The sequence below is a fragment of the Dermochelys coriacea genome, chromosome 21 (assembly GCF_009764565.3).
Source record: "Dermochelys coriacea isolate rDerCor1 chromosome 21, rDerCor1.pri.v4, whole genome shotgun sequence".
Lineage (NCBI taxonomy): Eukaryota > Metazoa > Chordata > Testudines > Dermochelyidae > Dermochelys > Dermochelys coriacea.
Window position 1 is genome coordinate 11,338,656 of NC_050088.1, and position 17,335 is coordinate 11,355,990.

At 54.0% G+C, this 17,335-nt stretch overlaps 1 protein-coding gene across 9 annotated transcripts in view; it reads left to right on the forward strand.

The window, feature by feature from the left end:
- The window catches only part of MICAL1 (microtubule associated monooxygenase, calponin and LIM domain containing 1), a 41,155-nt gene extending 23,885 nt beyond the window's left edge, over positions 1-17,270 (forward strand). For 4 of the 9 annotated variants that reach the window (XM_043500341.1, XM_043500342.1, XM_038380026.2 and 1 more), the window contains 16 exons: positions 3,036-3,162; positions 3,766-3,835; positions 4,681-4,828; positions 5,350-5,576; positions 6,313-6,422; positions 6,720-6,770; positions 7,365-7,484; positions 8,368-8,542; positions 10,389-10,471; positions 10,675-11,362; positions 11,976-12,055; positions 12,473-12,574; positions 14,259-14,352; positions 14,547-14,646; positions 15,397-15,470; positions 16,019-17,270. In XM_043500341.1, the coding sequence (XP_043356276.1) occupies positions 3,036-3,162; positions 3,766-3,835; positions 4,681-4,828; positions 5,350-5,576; positions 6,313-6,422; positions 6,720-6,770; positions 7,365-7,484; positions 8,368-8,542; positions 10,389-10,471; positions 10,675-11,362; positions 11,976-12,055; positions 12,473-12,574; positions 14,259-14,352; positions 14,547-14,646; positions 15,397-15,470; positions 16,019-16,167 (2,398 nt within the window). In that variant the 3' untranslated portion in view covers positions 16,168-17,270. The remainder of the gene's footprint in view (positions 1-3,035; positions 3,163-3,765; positions 3,836-4,680; positions 4,829-5,349; positions 5,577-6,312; positions 6,423-6,719; positions 6,771-7,364; positions 7,485-8,367; positions 8,543-10,388; positions 10,472-10,674; positions 11,363-11,975; positions 12,056-12,472; positions 12,575-14,258; positions 14,353-14,546; positions 14,647-15,396; positions 15,471-16,018) is intronic. The other 5 variants (XM_043500345.1, XM_043500346.1, XM_038380027.1 and 2 more) reach the window with 4 other exon arrangements.
- Positions 17,271-17,335: the final 65 nt, after the last annotated feature.

Sequence of the window (17,335 nt, forward strand, 5' to 3'; positions counted from 1 at the left end):
GTAAATTGAATTGGGTCTCAGTCTAGTTCCTAGCAGACAGGTGTCTGTGTGGCACAACTAGCCATCACGTGCACAACGGCAGCCTCAGCAGAGAGGGCAAGGAGTGACTGAGCTCCCTTCTGGCTCCTGGAGGGGTCCCTGAATGGTAGGGCTCGGGCGTGGGGGAAGTCTGCATTGTCACTGGTGACAAATAAAGGACTTTGGTCTCAAGCTGGCACCTTTGCTTAGCACTAAATTCAGCCCTTGTCAAGACCATTGACTGCCAGGAAGCGCCTGATTACAGGTTGTGCTGTTAGAGCTGTGGTGTCTGCCTAGATCACTCACACTGTGAGCTCTTAAGAGCATAAGAACGGCCAGACTGGATCAGACCAATGGTCCATCTAGCCACTATCCTGTCTTCCGACAGTGGCCAATGCCAGGTGCTTCAGAGGGAATGAACAGAGCAGGGCAATTTTGAGTGATCTATCCCTGGTCATCCACTCCTAGCTTCTGGCAGCTGCAGGGTTAGGGACACCCTCACCGTCTTGGCTAATAGCCATTGATGGACCTATTGTCCATGAACGTATTTAATTCTGTTTTGAACCCGGTTATACTTTTGGTCTTCACACTATCCCCTGACAACAAGTCCCACAGGTTGACTGTGCGTTGGGTGAAGAAAAGCTTTCATTATATTTGTTTTAAACCCGCTCCTATTAATTTCATCCGGAGACCCATAGTGCTTGTGTTATGTGAAGGGGTAAACAACACTTCCCTCTTCACTTTTTCTCCACACCAGTCATGATTTTATAGACCTCTATCGTCTCTCCCCCCCACCCCCAGTCATCTCTTTTCTAATATGAACCTTCCCAGAGTTTTTAATCTCTCTTCACACGGAAGCTGTTCCTTTCCCTTAATCATTTTTGTTGCCCTTCTCTGTACTTTTTCCTATTCGAATATATCTTTTCTGAGATGGAGTGACCAGGACTGCACGCAGTATTCCAGGTGTGGGTAGACCATTGATTTGTGGCTTTATGATATTTTCTCTTTTATTTTCTATCCCTTTCGTTAGGGCTCCTAACACCCTGTTCGTTTTTTTGACGGCTGCTGCCCATTGAGCAGATGTTTTCAGAGAACTCTCCACAAGGACTCCAAGATTTTTCTTGAGTGGTAACAGCTAACTTAGACCCCATCATTTGATCAGATTATGTTTTCCACTGTGCATTACTTTGTATTTATCAACATTGAATTTCATCTGCCATTTTGTTGCCCAGTCACCCAGTGTAGTTAAATCCCTTTGTAGCTCTTTGCAGTCTGCTTTGGACTTAACTATCTTGAGTAATTTTGTATTGTCTGCAAATTTTGCCACCTCACTGTTTACCCCCTTTTCCAGAGCATTTATGAATATGTCGATCGGCACTGATCCCAGTTCAGATCCGTGCGGGACATCACTATTTACTTTGCTTCATTGTGAAAACTGACCATTTATTCCTACCTTTTTTTTCCTGTCTTTTAACCAGTTACTGGTCCATGAGAGGACCACATGACTTCTACCACATGACTGCTTAATTTGTTTTTAAGAGCCTTTGGTGAGGGACCTTGTCAAAGGCTTTTTGAAAGTCCAAGCACACTATATCCACTGGATCACCCTAGTCCACATGGTTGTTGACCCCCTCAAAGAATTCTAATAGATTGGTGAGGCATGATTTCCCTTTACAAAATCTGTCTTCACTCTTCCCCAAACATCATTCTGGGATGCATTAGCAGGAGTGTTGTAAACAAGACACGAGAAGTAATTCTTACGCTCTACTCCGTGCTGATTAGGCCTCAACTGCAGTATTGTGTCCAGTTCTGGGCACCACATTTCAGGAAGGATGTGGACAAATTGGAGAAAGTCCAGAGCAACAAAAATGATTAAAGGTCTAGAAAATATAACCTATGAGGGAAGATTGAAAAAATTGGGTTTGTTTAGTCTGGAGAAGAGAAGACCGAGAGGGGACATGATAACAGTTTTCAAGTACATAAGGTTTCTTACAAGGAGGAGGGAGGCAAAATGTTGTCTTTAATCACTGAGGATAGGACAAGAAACAATGGGTTTGAATTGCAGCGGAAATGGCGGTTTAAGTTGGACATTAGGAAAACTTCCTAACTGTCAGGGTGGTTAAACACTGGAATAAATTGCCTAGGGAGGTTGTGGAATCTCCATCACTGGAGATTTTTAAGAGCAGGTTGGACAGACACCTGTCAGGGATGGTCTAGATAATACTTAGCCCTGCCATGAGTGCAGGGGACTGGATTAGATGGCCTCTCGAAGTCCCATCCAGTGCTATGATTCTATATCATGTTCATCTATATGTCTGATAATTGCGTACTTTACTATAGTTTCAACCAATTTGCCTGGTACTGAAGTTATGCTTACTGGTCTGTAATTGCCAGGATTGCCCCTTTTTAAAAAATTGGTGTTACATTAGCTATCCTCCAGTCATCTAGTGCAGAGGCTGATTTAAGCGAGAGGTTACATACCACAGGTAGTCGTTCTGCCATTTCAGATTTGAATTTCTTCAGAAGTCTTGGGTGAATCCCAGCTGGTCCTGCTGACTTATTACTGATTAATTTATCAGTTTATTCCAAACCCTGCTTAATCTGCAACAGTTCTTCAGATTTGTCACCTAAAAGGAATGGCTCAGGTGTGGGAATCTCCCCCACATCTTCTGCAGTGAAGACCGGTGCAAAGAATTCATTTCACTTGCGTACAATGGCCTTGTCTTCCTCGAGTGCTCCTTTAGCACCTGGATTGTCCAGTGGCCCCACTGACCGTTTGGCAGGCTTCCTGCTTCTGATGTACTTAAAAAAATGTACTGCTGGTTTTTGTGTCTTTAGCTACTTGCTCTTCCAATCCTCTCCTGGCCTGCCTAATGATGCTTTTACACTTGACTTGCCAAAGTTTATGCTCTTTTCTATTTTCCTCTTCTGAACCCTCCGTTCCTTTACCTTCCTCACTTCTGAGATCAGTGGCGCAGGAACATCCGTGTTTAACCTGGCTCGTTTCCTCTGTGCAGGGAGAGCATCTACCAGCAGCTGTCTCAAACATCCCCCGACAACACCAACAAAAACACCAGCCAGTACAGCATTGACCCTACCACTCGCTACCGCAACATCAACCTCCAAGCCATAAAGCCCAACCAGGTAACTTGTCCAGGCCATGCGGAGATCCCGCCCTGCTGGGGCTCCTTGCGGCTGGTGTCACAAGCACCAGCCCTTGTTCCTAAAGCCATTTCTCTCTCCCTGCGGTTTGTTACCTCCACCAAGGGATAATTGTGTCCACTTGGCCAACATGGCGCTGCACGCTCCTGGGAACTGAGCACAGAGTGAGGTCTCTGCTCTGTTCTCATAGGAATGATGGGATAATCCAAGTTGTAACCTCACACCCCACATTGATTCCACCCGGCTGTTGCCCTCTGCCTCAGGGACGGGTGTATATCTGCACAACTTGAGAGCCGGTGGGTAGCAGAGGAATGAACCGTGAATCCACAATGCAGCTGACTATGCACAGGCCCTGTAAGCAAGCGAATACAGCCAGCTCTGGGGAAGAGCCAGCGGTGAGCTGCACACCTGGGTCTCAGAAGGAGAGAGGGCATGGCTGGGTGCTCTGTCAGAGGGCCGCACACTCCTTGTGTTCCCTCTACTGGGGTTTTGGCCTCCCTTCACCGGGACCGGAGGCCTTTTCTTCTGCAGATTGCCTTGCCCTGCAATGTCAGTAACTGGCTCTCAGGGTGTCTCTCTCTGCAGGTCCGTGACATGTACGTGGTGGGGACGATCGAGATCGACCATAAGAAGAGAAACAGTCGTGACAGCACAGGCAAGTCTGGGGGGCCCACCCCTGGGCGTCCAGCTGGACGGATCCCCCCACAGACCTGCCTTCCACCCCGTGCATGCATCACCCTCCTCACCCTGTAGAAGCAGCGGCTGGTGGAGCTTCCCCCACCACCCAGCCTCGTTGCTGGGTGCCTGCCTGACTTTGCTCCCTTTTCTCTCTGGCTTTCCACCCCTATCGCTGACCTTCCCGGCGCCCTTTCTCCATGTGCCCACTTACACCCAGGCTGTGGGCGTTTGGCCAAGCAGCACTGGGGCTTGGTGCCCCCGGGGTGGGACGTTGTGCACCCTCTGGCTCCTCTTTTAGATCCTCTCCTGTTTTCTCCTCCCCAGGGTGCCCCCTCCTTCCTCCTGCCCCACTTCCGCTCACCCTAGCAGTGTCCCAGGAGCCTTTGGGGGCCAGAGGGTCTGAGTGCTGCAGAGGGGTGGGGAGCCAGGCATGGGAACTGTGGTTCCCTCCCTGGAGGGGACATGAGCAGTTCTTCCCTCGTTTTTTGGGAGGTGGCCTTGGGAGCCACTTGCTCCCCGATGGCTGGCAGGTTGCCATGGGAACCTGTCCTAGACTGGGCTGGCAGGCTGAGTCTGGGGGTGCTGTTGCCTCAGCAGAAGCTAACAGGAGACACGGTCTCCCCGTCCTCTCCGTGAGCCCCATGCCCTCGCTCCCACATTCTGCAGCCCAAGGAAGCAACCCACCTGCTGCCCCCTGCACCCCAAGGCCCTCGATGGAGGTGACTGTAGGTTTCCCAGCTCCGATCCCCTGGCCGCTCCCTTTTACAGCTGTGCCCCCCCCCCAGTCCCAGCCCCGTGCCTTATCCCCTCTCTCTCCTCCAGACGTCAGCAGGGCCTACGAGGAGCTCCTGAGCTGGTGCCAGACCCACACGGCGGGTTACCGCGGCGTCACGGTGACGGACTTCATGCACTCCTGGAAAAGTGGCCTGGCCCTGTGTGCCCTCATCCACCGCTTCCGGCCCGACCTCCTGTAAGGCTCCACCCTGTCCCTGTGGCTTAGGGATGGGAGGACGACCCCGGCTGGGCTGCCACAAAACACTTGGCCCCGGGCTGGGAGCGTGTGTGTCCCTGCGGTGGCTGCTGCTGGGAATTCCTAGGTGCCGGTTTGCGGGAGGATGATGTGTCTTTCGTGGCGGCTGGATGGGTGCCTCCTACTACCCCACCCTGCACCCCCAAGGCTCTAGTTCCCCCCACAACCTGACCTTTGGCCCCCCGCCCTTGCTGAATGTTGCCGTATTTGATCCAATGGATGATCCCCCCCGTGTGCTGCCCAGGGCCGAGAGGCGCTGCTTCCTGCGTGGTCAGCGTGGGGGGCATGAGGCAGGCATGCAGCTGCCTGACTCTCATGTGCTTAGTTTGTTCCTTCACCGGACGAGGAGGGGGAAATCTAAACCAGGTTAGCCCCCAGCCGCCCTAGCTCCTGAGCAGAGTCTGACGCGACATCGCCGGCTTTCCCTTCCCTTCAGCCTGACACCCCGTTTCTGTCCCTAGAGATTTCAACTCCCTGGACCAGCACAGTCCCATCAAGAACAACCAGATGGCCTTGGACATAGCTGAGCAGGAGCTAGGCATCCCGCCCGTCCTCTCCAGCACTGAAATGGCCTCTGTGGCTGAGCCCAATCAGCTTGGACTCATCACCTACCTGAGCCAGTTCTACGAAGCCTTCAAGTCTTCTGCAAGTGAGGATCCTCAGGGGCTCCAGGACTGGATCTCTGGGGGTAACCGCTCTCAGCCCTGTGTCTGCTCTCCCCCAGCCATGGTCAGGATAGTCAGGGTGGGAAGGACTGGGGGACGCTGGGCTGAACTCTGGAGTTGGTTGCTGAGCGATTCCCTTTGCAGGGGACTCTCTGGTTTGAAATGGACAGTGGGGATCATGGAGTTAGTTTTCTCCATCTCGATTTGAGTTTCCCCCAACCCTGGGGGCTTATGTGACCTGTGGGGCAGGCTGTGCACCCCGCCCCATGCAGACAGAGGAGGAGCCATTGGCGGAATCATCCTGCTTTGGGGGGCTGGAGGGAGGGGTTTTTCTGTCTTGCTCTGGGAACCTAGTCCAGGCCCTGTGAGGTGCAAGTCTCTCTCGTGGCTGGAACGGGCTGCGAGCCAGCCAGGCAGGTCCCAGCACCCTGCAGAATTAGCTCCCCGAGCAGGCTGTTTACCTCTAGCGCACCTGCCATCCTCTAGAGCGAGAGCGGGACTTGAACCCTGGCCTCTCCTGTGCTGGCAAGGAGCCCAGCTGTCAAACACAGAAAGCCCAGCTCCCGCATCTGCACACTGCAATTCACAGCCCTAGGGAGGCCTGAAGATTGTCCCCCTCCTCCGCTGGCTGGAGGGATTGCGGCTGAGATGGCACATGCTTCCTTTCCGTGGCATCCTGCGAGGAACGCGGCCGGCCCATGCGCTAGCTGCTAGGCTGGGCCCGGACCCTGTCACGAGCCTGTTTTCTCTCCATTGCAGAACCAGAGGAGAGAGTGAGGAAGCTGCTAGCTCCTCCCAGCACCCGGGGAGCTGTTCTGTTCCTCAACAAGCTCCAGAAGAGTCTGAGTCTGACTCGCAAGCGCAACCAGGTAAATGCTCCGAGTGTCTCCCGCTGCACAGCGGGCACTGTCCCCTGTCTACGGCCCAGGTGCTCACAAGGTCCTGGACGAGGTGTCCGGCACCCTGAGCCAACCCACTCCCTGGTAACACGAATGCCCGCAGCTGGCTCTGGTGAGCTGGTGCCGTTCCCTCCCTGAGCTGCCCCGGGTGGACTAGGGGACCCTACTGGGGCGAGGGGAGCGGAGGACCATACACGGCGCTACCGTAGGCCCAGAGCGTCCTGCTGCCGCAGCATCTCGCTCAGGGAGCCCCGTCTGTGATTTCAGGACAGTGCCCAGCAGGATCTCGAGACCAAGAGGACGAGGAGAGAAGCAGGGGTGAGTTTCCCTGCTCTCGTCAGCATATGTGGCCAGGCCCAGTTTAGGAGCTAGGACACGGGGGAAGTCATATGAAAGACCTGGGCCCCGGGGCTTGCCACGCTGTGAGGGCAGCAGGCTGCGTCCCAGGGAAGGGAACACTTTGTGTTGCTCAGCAGTGGCCTCTATGGCTGCCTTGACCGGTGGGAACCGGCACTGGAGGGAGTTTTATTATGGAGAGAGTGGAGGGGGTGATGTCCAGGCACCAGCCCATGATCTGACATCTAGGCACTGAAATCTGCGTCCATTAATCTCCTCGCCTTCTCCGGAGCCATTGCTCCAGTTCCAGAAGGGCACGTGGGTGTCTGCTGCAGCGTGTGAGTGAGTGTGATGCTCTGAGGCCCGTGGCTGTGCAAGGAACACGTGTGCAATGTCTGGACAGATCAGATCATGGCTGACAGATCGTACACACGCATGTGCAGGCCACAAGCCCCTTCTGGCTCAAGGACGTGCATGTAAGGGAGTGGGCTCCTGTAATAGTCACTGCAGAGGCTGCTGGCCCGCTCGCTGGCTGTAGTCATGTGTTTCGCTTTCCCCCGTTGGGTTGCTGTATAGCTGGAATCAGGGGTGGAAGGCGACTTGTCCATCGCTGACCTTGGCCGGGGGACTAACCACCAGGAGCAGCCTCAATCCACAGAGACCAGCGCTTCCAGTTCCACGCTGGGCAGGCAGCAGGTTAGTCTCCACTTCCCGGGAACTGTCTGTCACACCGGCCGGGGTGGCTGGGCGGGTGGCCAGGCATCGCCTGCGTTTGCTGTGACGGGGGCGGGGGGCTTGTGAGGGAAATCCCAGCTCAGTTTAAAGAGCTCCAAGAGTGGGTACTGAGGCAAGGAGCCATCTCCCTGTGCTGCTGGTTTGATTCTGGGCCAGACTGGTGGTGGCTGGAGTATTTAGAGGAGTGGAGCCGAGTGGCTGTAGCATTGCTGTGGGTGAGGGGACATTGACAACTGAAGATGTGAATTCCAGCTCGAGGAGACGTACCCGCTCCAACTGTGGTTGAACTAGCGTGCTAAAAATAGAGTACAGATGCATATGCAGCAGGAGGGGCTGGCCACCTGAGGATGTGCCTAGAGGCTCAAGGGGGAATGTACTTGGCAGGGGAGCCTGTTGGCCCAGCGGGGCTATGTTCTAGTATTAGCCCTAGCCCGGGTATGTCTCCTCAAGCTGGAATTTACACCTCCCGACTCAGTGCAGATGGACACTTAGTGCCAGGCCCTGGGGGGACTGTACTAGGTAGGGTTGGGGGGATGGGGCTGTGCAAAGCAATGCTCGCAGGGAGGGACCCCTCTAAGCTCCTCCCCACCAGTGACTAGCCATTTCCATCCCCCTGCCTGTGTTCCTATGTCGGGTTCTGCTATCCCCACTCCGGAGCGATCACAACCCCCCTCAGGGCTCTGGCAAGCCGGGGTGGAGCTCGAGTCCAAGCTCACAAACAGGGAACCCAGCACAGTTAGGGCCTCACAGGCAGCTGGCACTCGGGTGGGCCCATCAGGGTTACGAATGAGTAGTTCAGGGCAGCTTCTGGCCTGGCCCCAAGGCTGTCTGGCTTCCTCCGCAGAGCTTGCTCACCTCCCCCGCGGAGAGCAGCGACGCCTGTTACTTCTGCGGCAAGCGGGTGTACATCCTGGAGCGGGTTAGCGCCGAGGGGCACTTCTTCCACCGAGGCTGCTTCCAGTGTCATCAGTGTGGAACCACGCTGCGCATGGGAGACTTCGCCTTCGACGAGGATGACGGTGGGTCCCAGCAACGGGGCTGGGTACAGAGACAAGCCCTGAGAAACGACAGGCCTGGGGCAGTCTGCACTTCGTGATCCAGCCAGGCAGCTCCCAGAGCTGCCTCGTAACAAGCCCTGCAAGTCTTGAGTCAGGCTGAGTCCACCTATCCCAACGGAAAGGTGGCTCCATGCGGCTGAGTACGTGAGAACCACGTAACCAAGGCCCTGTCTGCTCTGCGCAAGGGTTTGTGCCAGTGTCTTCCCCGGGATTTCCCACCCGCTGCCTACTTTAAAATTCCAGGGACTTGGTCTCGTACTCGCTGAGTTTTATTAACTCACTCAATTATTCATCATGGCAGAGCACCAGCAATTCCATGTATTCTGTATGGCACCTGCCCTAATGCCACATCAGTGCAAAAACGCATGTGACTGGCAGAGACCAGCTGTGGGGAGGAAGGTCTGAGTTAGACTGGGGCAGTAAGAAATGCAGGCCTTCAGTCTCCCAGTTCCGTTAAGTTTACAACCTGCTTTAAAGGAACAGTGTCCACTTAAAATCATGTGATTAACCAATATCTTCACCTATTTTACTGAGAACTTGCGGCTTATAAAAAGGAAGAGAACTGTAAAATCCAGTCTACCTGTCACTATTCCTGCTGTTTGCTTCCCTCTTTGCATTTCTTAAAGCCTGGCCAATGAAAACCAGCCAATGTCAGTTTCCTTTTTGTTTGAGGGTATGTCTATATTGCACAAAAGTTGTGTTCTTTAATTTGGGCTAAAGCAGCAGTGAAGATGCAGCAACTGGGCTGCTCACTTGGGTTAGCAGCTCAGGGTAAAGCCCATCGGGCAGCTGGGGTTGGACTCAAGCGGCTAACCTGAGTTGCAGGGTCCACACTCCAATTTTAACGTGAGTTAGCTAACATGAGTTATGAATACGCTTTTTTTTTTTTTTTTTTGCAGCATAGACAAATCCTTTGTCAGTTTCCTCCCCAGGTTTTTAGCCCTGGGAGATATTTGCCTGTCAAACAATGGCAGGGGGCAATGTTTGCTTAAAAACAACTGTTTTCAGTAGACAATAGTTTAAAAACCAGCCACATGGGAATATTTCCGCTGGCTGTAGGGTTTTTAAAAGCTGCTTTTGTGTGTTTAATGCAGTTACTCTTGGGATAACCAGAATCCCTGAACGGACACATTGTTTTCTTCCCTAAGGATTGAGACAGTAACAAAGAGAGAGGAACACAGCAGAGCTACGCAGTGTAGGAGGGGAGCTGCAGTAAGCAGACGAATCCTGATTAGAAAAGTCGTATGACTTATAATATTTATATATTTAATCCATTTCAACCCATTTTTGTCACCTTCCCTCGGGTTCCGCTGTTAATCTAATACAGGCAGGAGGTTGCTCCATTTCTCTTAATTCTTTTATTCTGATCCCCTCCAAGTGGTGGTCGTTACTGCCACCCTAGATCTGGACCCTACCCTACCCTACCCTTACCCCTCAGCTTTGATTATTTATTATTTGCACGGCCTTAGTGCTCAGGAGCACAGTCATGCCCCATTTCGCTAGGCGCTGTACAAACACAGAGCAGAGAGACAGACTGTAAACTCCTTGGGACAGGGGCTCAGTGTAAGACAAGGGACATCAAATGGGGGAGGACAAGGCAACAACGAGACGCTGTTGGCCATTGTGGAAGGCGGTGGTCTCTGCCCACTAAGTCGGCCCGTTGAAATCAGTGGTGCTGCTACCTGTGGTAAAGGTGAGGGAGGGTAGCAGAGGAATCTGATCCATAGTGATGAAAGCGTGGGGCTGAGTGCGAGTTGGCAGCATCCCCGCGAGTCCTCCTATGACACTGCCTGGTTTCCCTCCCCAGGACACTTCTACTGCATGCTTCACTATGCCAGCCCCCGTAGCATGGAGGTGCCGGACAGCGGGTCCCATGCTGCACCACATGAAGTAAGTGGTACCCCTGCCACAGCTGCACCATTGGGGATGTGTCCAGCACTGGCCGGCTGGGCCCATCCCTGCAGATTTAGCCCTGTCCAGTAGCAAAGCAGTAAATGGGCTCTGGGCTGATCTGGTAACCAGCTAGCAAATGCAGTTCCCCGTGGTGGCTTCCCAGCTGCAGTTCTAACCCTCAGTGTTTTGGCCCCTGCTAGGATCCCTCCCAGGGCACCCAATTCTGCTCTCCCTCCAACACCAGCAGCCTGGGCTTGGCCACTGGGGCGGCAAAGCTGAGAGTGGATTCTGATGGGCAGGGCCCTCCTGGGAGCCTGTCTGCCTTCCCGAAACAGCTGGCAGCAGATCAGCCTTCAGAGCCGGGGGAAGGAGCTGGAGGAGCCGGGGAGGGCACCGTTCCAGCCAGAGAGGACAGAGGCGCTGGCACGGCAGACATGCAGCAACCTGCCGCTCTGCCCCGCACTGTGCTGGAGGAGAACATGGGAAGGCCCGTCTCCTTCCGTATGGCAGGCAGGGCCCAGCCTCAGGAGCCTGGGGCTGGCCTAGGAGATTGGGCCAACGGCTGGTCTCAGCCGGAGGAACAGAGTCTCTGTGAACAGGGCAGCTTGGGCGCAGTGCTGTGGCCTCCAGAAAAGGGGCCTGCACCCCCCGATTTCAGGCAGGCCGAGGAGGAGGGGGAAGACACCAGGAAGAGGAAAATAATTCAGCTGTCGCCCTTGGAAAAGCTCAAGCTGTCCACGCTCAGCCTGGACTCCGAGACAGAGAGCCAGGAGGGTCCTGGAGAAGGCTCAGAGCCGTTGCGAAGCGCCGTCCCAGCGAAGGACCAGGGTGCTCCGGAGAGAGGGCAGGTCTGCTGGGTTGAGCCCAGATTCAGCGAGGAGGCTGAAGGTAATTGCCGTCTCTGAGTCTCTGGTGTAGCTGAGTGCTCAGTTACCTAGCCAGGCTGTGGACTCCCCTCCCGCCTCTCCCCCAGCACCATGTGTCTAGATGCTTTCTCCCTCTTCCCCAGAGCACCCGTGGGTGCCCCCAGGAGTTACAGGGCAGAAAGCTGCCGTGGTGGTGGCTGATCTCCCTTTGCCTGCAACAATACTGCACAAGGCTGGAATTGAGACCCAGGAATTTGGGTGGGTTCAGAGTGGCCTGTGAAGGCTCCTTCCCCTGCCGCTGCTGTCTGAGGTGCTGTGTGAGATGAGGGGGGTGGGTCACAACCAAGTTCCTAGCAGACAGGCGCCCAGCTCACAAAACCCACCATCACGCTTGGTTCCAACTGGCGCCCCTGCCGGCAGACCCGGGTCCTGAATGAGCCATGGAGAAGCCTGGCCAAATGAGACCGAATGTGCTGTTCCCATTGCCCGCCAGTTCCCCCCTCTGAGTCCTGGTGCTCTGGGTGTCTCGCAGTTGGGTCCACCACCGATTTACAGCTGGGAAGGCGAGTTGTACCACTGATTGCTAGGGGACCTGCCCAGGGCTAGTCCTAAATCAACTGCTCTTCTCTGCACAGACATAGAGGAGACTGACAGTGATGGTGAAGAGGAGGAGGAGAGCCAAGACCTTGAGTACTTAACAGAGAGCGTGAGTGTGGTGAGTCTGAAATCCATAGAAGTATTCATGCAACAGACTAATACTAATGTGGCTATGTGGGTGTGACTGTGGGGCTAAGAGGACTTGCCCAGGGGCCCTGTCTACACCACAAGGTTTAACTTGCAGAAAGTGGGTCCCAGATTCTGTCTCGCCCTCCCCCTCCTTGATCACTTTTTCTTCTGCCCTAAACTTCACCTGGTCTAACTAGATTGTAGGCTCCCTGGGGCAGAACCCTGCCTCTTGCTTGTTAGTAAAGGGATGGCCCGATGCTTTAAGAACAATAAAGAATAATCGTGGCTCATTCAATCAGCCCCAGGCAAAGGCCAGCTTGAGTCTCTCAGGGCTTTGTGGCTGCTCTGTTGAGCCCCATGGGACATGTGCCCCCTTCTGACCCTGGCTCTTGTGCTGTGCTTCCAGTGTCTCCCAAGTTTTGGTGAAAAGGAAAAACATTCCACCTGGAAGAGAACACTGACCCGCCGTGACAAAGAGGCAGAGATGAAGAGGTTCTGCAAAGCCCAGGTAATGCCCATGCCCATGCCCTGGAGCTGGGGGTTGAGGGGGTCTCTACCCACTGCCTGTCCTAGTAAGGAATGACAGGGGTGGGAGAATCTCCAAGAGTCACTGCAGACACTGGGCTAGGACAGCTCTCAATAGGCCAGTTCAGAGCTTCCTCAATATCAGCCCACTGTACTGTCAGGGATTTTCTCAGTCTGGTCTTCTGTTCCTGTCTACACCAGTGGCTAGAGCTAGGAACCTAGAAATGGCTGCATGAGAACAGACCAATGGTCCATTGATCTAGTCCCGGTGAGTAACGCTGGATGTTTCAGTGGAAGACGAACCCCTCACCATCCCCATTGATAATGTATGCAATTGTGCATCATCCATTTACCATGTTGTGTTAACTCCTGAAGTTTCTTGCTAACATTCCTCCCCCTAGCTCCCCCATTATTCACTCACTCTCTTGGGCATTGATTTGGAGAATGGACTAGAGAGGATACTTATAAAATTTGCAGATGATACCACGCTGGCGGGGGGGGGGGGATTGCAAACACTTTAGAGGCCAGGATTAGAATTCAAAATGACCTTGACAAATTGGAGAAATGGTCTGAAATCAACAAGATGAAATACACTAAAGACAAGTGCGAAGTACTTCACTTGGGAAGGAAAAATCAAATGCACAGCTAGACAGTGGGGAATAGCCAGCTAGGGGGCAGTCCTGCTGAAAAGGCCCTGGGGGTGATAGTAGATCACAAATTGAGAGTTGTCATTGTGGTGCAGCTGTGAAAATGGCTGAGGCGTGTTAACGTGAGTGCCGTAGTAAGACATGGGAGGTGATTGTCCCGCTTTACTCAGCAAGAGACCTGGGTCCTATTCGGGGCACTGCGCTTTAGGAAAGATGGGGACAAATTGGAGAGAGTCCAGAGGAGGGCAATGAAAATGCTAAAAGGCTTAAAAAACCTGACCTGTGAGGGAAGGTTAAAAAACAAATACTGGCATGTTTAGTCATGCAGGGGGATCTGATAACAGCCTTCAGATATGTGAAGGGCTATTAGGAAGAGGACAGTGATCACTTGTTCTCCATGACCACTGATGGGCAAACGAATGGCAATGGCGTCATCTGCAGCAAGGGAGAGTTAGGTTGGCTATTAGGAAAACTCTCTAATCACAAGCATAATTACACTCTGGGACAGGCGTCCAAGGGGGGTTGTGGAATCGCCGTCACTGGAGCTTTTTAAGAACAGGTTAGTCAAACCCCTGTCAGGATTAAGTTTACTTGGCCCCATCTCAGCGCAGGAGGTTGGACTCAATGACTCTCGTGGTCCCTTCCAGCCTTGCATTTCTATGATTCTACGACAGGGCTTCTGGGCTCCATTCCCAGCTCTGTGGCTGACTCGCTGTGATCTTGGCCAAATCCCTGAGCTCTGTGCCTTGGCTAGCTGCAGTTTACACCTGGGGAAAGTTAATGCCTCCCTCGCAGGGGTGCTGAGCTTTACATGATGACAGTGCGTTGATTAAAGGTGCTGTACAAGGGCGACATTATTATTAATTCCCGGGACAGTTCCTGGCTGCTGAGAATTGGCCCTTGGCATCTGTTCCCCCTGCCAGCAGCTGGAGAGGGCATAATTTGACGCTTCCCCAGAGGTTAGAGTTGATAGGAAAGGAAGACAAAGTATCCAAGTGACCTTTCCCCGGTGCATTCCAGTCCATCCAGAGGCGTCTGGAGGAGATTGAAGTGACGTTCCGGAAGCTGGAGGAGAAGGGGATAAAGCTGGAGAAATCACTGCGGGGCAAAGGAGGTAGGAGGGATCCCAATGTACCAGTGCCTGCAGACAGGCACCACTAGGATGCCCTGTCTCAGTGTCCCACAGGGACGGGTATCATCACCCTACACCCATTCACCAGCCCTTGTCTCCGGATCAGTGACATCCGGTTTGTCTCTGGGGCGCCTTTATGTCCTACTCACGCAGTCTCCCCTCTTTCCGCCCCCCAGGGACCCAATCTGAGCTGAAGACCCAGTGGATGAACCAGTTACTCTCTCTGGTGCAGAAGAAGAACAGCCTGGTTTCCGAGGAGTCAGACCTCATGATTGAGTAAGACACGGTTGTGTGTGTATGGGGGGATACACTGGGATTCATTGGATCAGTGCAATTCAGTGCTCCTTCAATAGCCCCACCTGTTCTCTGTCCCCGACCTGCCCCAGCCAGGACTGTCTCTAAGAGTCCCAGCAGCTGCCCTTTTAAACAGAACTGCAGAGAAACCCTTCCTCTTCCACTAAAATTGAGTAGCCTACAATGTGCCTGTCCCTGACCAGTGGCATGGTCTGACACCCCAACGGTGGAAGTGAGAGGAGCTCTATCCATTAGAAAGGCCAGGGCTCTTCCTTGCTGGGGGATGGTATCTAGCTCTGGCCAGATTCAAGACTGAAACTTAAAATCCCAGCAACCCATCACAGTGGCCTAAAATGGCTGTTTCTATTTTCCAGCGTGCAATTGGATTCCTGATCACTTACATCTCCCCAGCCAGCGGAGGGTGACATGAGCTCCCAGTAGAACCTTGACCCTTTTTGTGCACAAAGTTGTTACACGTACATTGTGCCAAACGTGCTTACGGTATTGCCCAATTCCAGCCACCCCAACGTCCTGCCAATCCACCCACCCATCCGGGAGTGTTACCAGCATCCATAAATGCACCTGCTGCCTCTGAGAGAGGGAGACACGGGGCACAGGACTTCCTTCAGTCTCTTGCTCTGGGGAGTGGAGATCTGCCCAACACTAAAGGCCCACGGGCTGCTGCAGTCCTGGCCCTGGGGTTGACACCGCTCTTATTTTCTCCCCCTGCAGGGTGCAAGAGCTGAAGCTGCAGGAGAAGCAGTGCCAGCTGGACCAGGAACTGCGGCGATACATGAACATGGAAGGTGAGAGGGGGCATGCCCCGCATGGCCTTGCGCCTTCTTTTTCCGGGCGGTCTGGTCATACACGCAGAGGCCTGGGGGAACAGAGGCACGTGGCAGCATGGCTCCTTCCTGCCTCGCCAGTGGAAATGAGACGGTGGCACAAGCGATCGGCACGACTGGATGTGATTCTGGGCATCCTCCAACCGGAGGGCTCCTGGCGGCCTGTCTCTGATCGCTGCCTCCCTTGCCCCCGCTGGGAAGCAGGAGGCTCCTAAGCGCCAAGTCGATTCACTTTTCTGGAGCAGTGTGGATGAGCAGGGCAGTTGCACCCTATTCAGCCTGAATATCTATCCTGCCCCCCTCTGCTCCAGTATCGCTGCAGGGAAGGAGGCATTTATGCAAATGGGGGAGTCTGTGTAGAGGGACAGATTTCCCTGCCACGCGGCCTTGGCTTACACTGGCACAGTGCCCCGGGGTGGGAGAACCGAGGTCTAAGGCCACTAGCAGGGTGTGCGAGGCACTGACTACCGCAGGGCTCTAGGCACTCACTCCCTGCTCTGTTCCTGCAGAGACGCTGAAGATGCCCCAGGACACGCTGAAGGAGAAGGAGATCCTGGCCCAGCTGCTGGAGGTGGTGAACCAGCGAAACGCCCTGATCCAAGTGCTGGAAGAGAAGCGCCTTAGCGAGCTGAGTGAGGCTTTCCCAGGGTCAGCCTGATGAGCCGCCGGCCCAATCCCCCACATGGACAGCTTCCCCACGTCACCCTGGCTCCTCATTCTGCCAGGACACGATGGGACATGACAGCCCAAGAGACTGTGCGGGCCTCTCCCCAGCAGCGTGAGAGCTGCTGGCAGGATCAGGTCACCCTGGGAGAGGTAAGGTGGCATGTATGGAGGCAACATGTGCCTGACCCTGAAGCTATGGCCAAAGCCTCACTGAAGGGGGTGAAATCTGCTGTCTGGAGCGCCAGGCCCCTCTTCCACCTGCTCTGGCAGAATGCAAGGACAAGCCCACTTCTTGGAACAGGGGCTTCTGTTGATGGGGCTGGGCCCCTAACCCAACAGGCAGGCTTAGCAGGTTCCTCTCTCGTTTTAGTGCTGGAGCGCTGCTCCCCAGACCGTGGGGGAGCGGATTTGGCTGCCTGGCAGCGTTTGCCTTGGGCTTTATCTTCAGTAGGGAACAAGGCCAACACGGGGTTTGTAACATGTTAGAAATGCACAAGGCAGCTGCCGCGTTAACCCCGTGTTGCCAGGTGGGGGTAGAGCGCCTAGTGTTTTAACCCCGTTGCTGATGGATACACGAGACTCCCCGCCAAGGTTTACTCCAGCTGCCTTGCAGCGTGGATGTTTAAGCCAAGTTAACTAGCCCCTTTTCCCCCAGTGAAGACACAGCCTTGGCTTTAATGCTTTATCGGCACGATTTAGGTTATTCAGGGCATGAGCTCTCAGGTTCCTTTTAAGCCCAGTCCTCAGGGAGTTGCTGGATTCCTTTCAGATCAGTCCTGTTAGAAATGCTCTTGGTGTCCCCCAGAATGTTTCCTTCTGCAGCCCAGACAAGGGGGCCTATCCTGGGCTAGAGAACGGATCAAACAGCTACAGGCTGCAGTATCTGGCCAACAGCTACCATCACTGGGCACAGCGCCTCCTGCTGGTCCCCCTCCTTATAGAATCCGATAACTTCTCCTCCTCCCTGTCATATGCAGCGTTGCTGTGGCCATGTCGGTCCCAGGGTACTAGAGAGACAAGGTGGGTGAGCTCTGGGTAAGCTCAAAAACTTGTCACTCCCTCGCAGAAGTTGGTCCAATAAAAGATTTTACCTCACCCACCTCGTTCCTCCCCTCTGTCATCAGATGTCTTCAATGTCCATGGAAACTGGTGGGACTTAC